The sequence below is a fragment of the Elephas maximus genome, chromosome 7 (assembly GCF_024166365.1).
Source record: "Elephas maximus indicus isolate mEleMax1 chromosome 7, mEleMax1 primary haplotype, whole genome shotgun sequence".
In the NCBI taxonomy this organism is placed as follows: Eukaryota; Metazoa; Chordata; class Mammalia; order Proboscidea; family Elephantidae; genus Elephas; species Elephas maximus.
In genome coordinates, this window is record NC_064825.1 from 57,829,315 (window position 1) to 57,831,351 (window position 2,037).

Sequence of the window (2,037 nt, forward strand, 5' to 3'; positions counted from 1 at the left end):
CAACAACAACAACGAAGAAACAAAGTCTGCGGGCAGGCTTTATAATGGTACCTTTGTGCAGAGCCCACGTGTGCTGTCTGTAGAGAACGCGCCTCTGTGCCGAGCCCATGGCAGTTGCAGAACCTGTGAGTGTGTGCAGCCCCTGTGATACTGTGGGGACCTTGTGGTTGTTTGCAAGCCCTTATGAGCATTCTGCCAGTGTGTTCAAACTCTGAAGCTATTTCTCCCTTATGACACAGGTGATGGCTCCGCAGAAAATCACGGCCCTTTCGTTTGCCAGCAGCTTAGCTGCTTTGAACAACTCTGACACGCGCATGGCAGGCTGCTTCCTCACTGGCATCCCTGGGCTGGAGCACCTGCACGTTTGGCTCTCCATCCCCTTCTGTGCCATGTACGTAGCTGCCCTCGCAGGCAATGGCACCCTAATTTGTGTCATCCTCTCCCAGCCAAGCCTGCATGAACCCATGTACATATTCCTGTCCATGCTGGCTGGCGCTGATGTCCTGCTCTCCACCTCCGCCATGCCCAAGGCTCTGGCCAACTTCTGGCTCGGCTCTAGCCATATTTTGTTTGACGGCTGCCTCACTCAGATGTTCTTTATCCACTTCCTCTTTGTAGCAGACTCTGCTGTCCTGCTGGCCATGGCCTTTGACCGCTATGTGGCCATCTGCTGTCCTCTGCGATATGCCACTATCCTTACGAGCTCAGCCATTGGGAAGATTGTTGCTGCCACCCTGACCCGCAGCTTCATCATCATGTTTCCATCCATCTTTCTCCTCAAGCACCTGCACTACTGCCGAATCAACATCATTGCACATACCTTTTGTGAGCACATGGGCATCGCCCATCTGTCTTGTTCTGATATCTCCATCAATGTCTGGTATGGATTGGCAGCTGCTCTTCTCTCTACAGGGCTGGACATCATCCTTATCTCAGTCTCCTACATCCACATTCTCCGAGCTGTCTTCTGCGTCCCTTCTCGAGATGCCCGGTCCAAGGCCCTGAGCACTTGTGGCTCCCATGTCTGTGTCATCCTGCTCTTCTACATCCCTGCCCTCTTTTCTGTCTTTGCCTACAGGTTTGGTGGGAGACACATTCCACGTTATGTCCATATTCTCCTGGCCAACCTCTATGTGATCATCCCACCCACACTCAATCCCATTATTTATGGAGTGAGGACCAAGCAGATTTTGGAAGGGGCTAAACAGATGTTCTCAAATTTTACCAAGGAATCTAGATAAATACTCCCAACTTAATCCCTTTCTATACTTAACAATGGTTCTGTAGTCACCCCCTCCTCATGTGTACATCTTCCAGTTCTTCTGATGTTATTCTCACCCATGTCACAAATTATTTAAATACATACTCTACTTAAACCCCCCTCTTGGGGAGAAAACAAAACAATAGCTTCTGATTTTTTCCCTTATGACAATACCACCCCACTCTCTTTCACATATTAGTCTAATGGCTTCTGATTTCCTCACTACCTCAAGAAAAACTAATTAGGGAAAATGTGATAACTTACCCCAACCCCGCCATCTAAATAGGGCTTTCTCTCAGGATCCAGTGTTTCTCAAACTTTGCTGCCCATTAGGCTCACCAGGGGAGCTTAAAAAAATCTCCATGCCCAGATCACAATATCCTACCATCTAAATCAGCATCTCTGGGTATGGAAGTGAGGCATCATTAATATCAGTGATTTCAATGGGCAGGTACATTTGAAAAGCAATGGAATAAAAGATAGTGTTTGGTCAAAATTTAAGAAATGACTTGCCATTCATCTTCCTGACTAGTAAGAAAATAAAATAGAGCATGAAAGGAGCTGGCCCAAAGGATAATGTATCCAGTGGTTATGCCACAAAATTTTAAGTTGTATGGTAAGTGTGAAGGGCACCCTCTAAGAGCCTTTGTGCGTATTTCTCTCCAGGCTGTCCTTCTAGGTTTGAGTCCTATCTATTGGTCTTGGCCATTTTTTAGTTTGATAAGATGGATAACTCTTTAAGTGTCAGAGCCATTTGGTTCTTTCTAATAAATTTT

At 46.7% G+C, this 2,037-nt stretch overlaps 1 protein-coding gene across 1 annotated transcript; it reads left to right on the top strand.

The window, feature by feature from the left end:
• Window positions 1–242: 242 nt before the first annotated feature.
• Window positions 243–1,241, top strand: LOC126080028 (olfactory receptor 52B6-like). Its single transcript, XM_049891357.1, has one exon. It carries the CDS (start codon window positions 243–245, stop codon window positions 1,239–1,241), a length of 999 nt encoding a protein of 332 aa, XP_049747314.1.
• Window positions 1,242–2,037: the final 796 nt, after the last annotated feature.

Bases quoted from the DNA above. Each gene is read 5' to 3' on its own strand.
- LOC126080028 (XM_049891357.1), top strand. From the start codon at position 243: ATGGCTCCGCAGAAAATCACGGCCCTTTCGTTTGCCAGCAGCTTAGCT.